Below are 951 nucleotides of genomic sequence, written 5' to 3'. Positions count from 1 at the left end.
GGGCGGCGGCGGGAACAGCGCCAGAGCCGAGGCCTGAAATAGCACAAAAAGAGGCAAAAAAGAGCGACTGCTCCTCAGCACCGGGCTTTTATTGAGGCGATCTGCGCGCGGGGAGGTGGCGGATGGGACACAGCCTCTCCCGGGGGCACAACGCGCTGCGAAACTCGACTATGACAATTTCAATGGAGGTCCAAAGAGTTCGGGGCCATTATGCGATGGGGGCAAGGTGGTGAGGTTCTTCGCGCCTGAACCCCAGTGTTGTACAACAAAGGTGGGGAAATTTAAAAAAAAATGGGAAAAAACAAGCGTTGTAATCATAATAAATAAGGAACAGAGGCTTTACATTCAAATTCCGCCCACAGCCCTGCAGCATAACAGCATCACCCGCTGAGGCCGGTTCCCAATGACATCCACCCCATTTCTAACCTTCTTCCTAAGGACATGCCCCAACGTCTCCTCCTCTTCTCAGACCTTGTGTGCAGCAGCTGGCACGCTACCCTGTCTAGCGTTCCCAGCAGCCAACAACCCCTCCGTCCCCCTCTCGCCAAGATGTTAGTCACGACCGGCGCTGAGGAAGAGGTGAGGATCGAGAGGACACACATCCTTACTCCTCACTAACGTGGGGGAGATGATGTGATTGCAGATTTTAGGGCTTTAACAGAGGTTTGGGACAGGTTTTTAGTTATAACAGACCAACGTCTCTTGTCCATCTCTTCCATCTCTTCTCACTTGGAGACACGTAGGCAGCATATCGTTTTGTTGCGCTAGCAGCTTTTCCTCCCAAATATCTTCCAGCAAAAATGTAATATCGATGTTTGCAGCCATCAGTCATGCGAGCTGGAATTTCAAACGGAACCCAGCGGCAAGGCGGGGTGGCAGAACCTCAGATACCTTCTCCAACCTCAGCCTTCCCTTCGCCCGCAGCCTTACCGCCAGGCACGGTTCAGGAGC

The 951-nt window shown here is 53.0% G+C and overlaps 1 protein-coding gene across 1 annotated transcript in view; it reads right to left on the bottom strand.

The window, feature by feature from the left end:
- UBR4 (ubiquitin protein ligase E3 component n-recognin 4) overlaps positions 1-832 on the bottom strand; it is a 79636-nt gene extending 78804 nt beyond the window's left edge. Inside the window, 1 exon segment of the mRNA XM_009889995.1 lies at positions 730-832. Coding sequence (XP_009888297.1) covers positions 730-832 — 103 coding nt within the window.
- Positions 833-951: the final 119 nt, after the last annotated feature.

This window comes from Charadrius vociferus, unplaced genomic scaffold, assembly GCF_000708025.1.
Source record: "Charadrius vociferus isolate BGI_N301 unplaced genomic scaffold, ASM70802v2 scaffold838, whole genome shotgun sequence".
NCBI lineage: Eukaryota > Metazoa > Chordata > Aves > Charadriiformes > Charadriidae > Charadrius > Charadrius vociferus.
The sequence above is the reverse complement of the archived record's forward strand: the minus strand, read 5'-3'. Positions and strand labels throughout refer to the sequence as shown.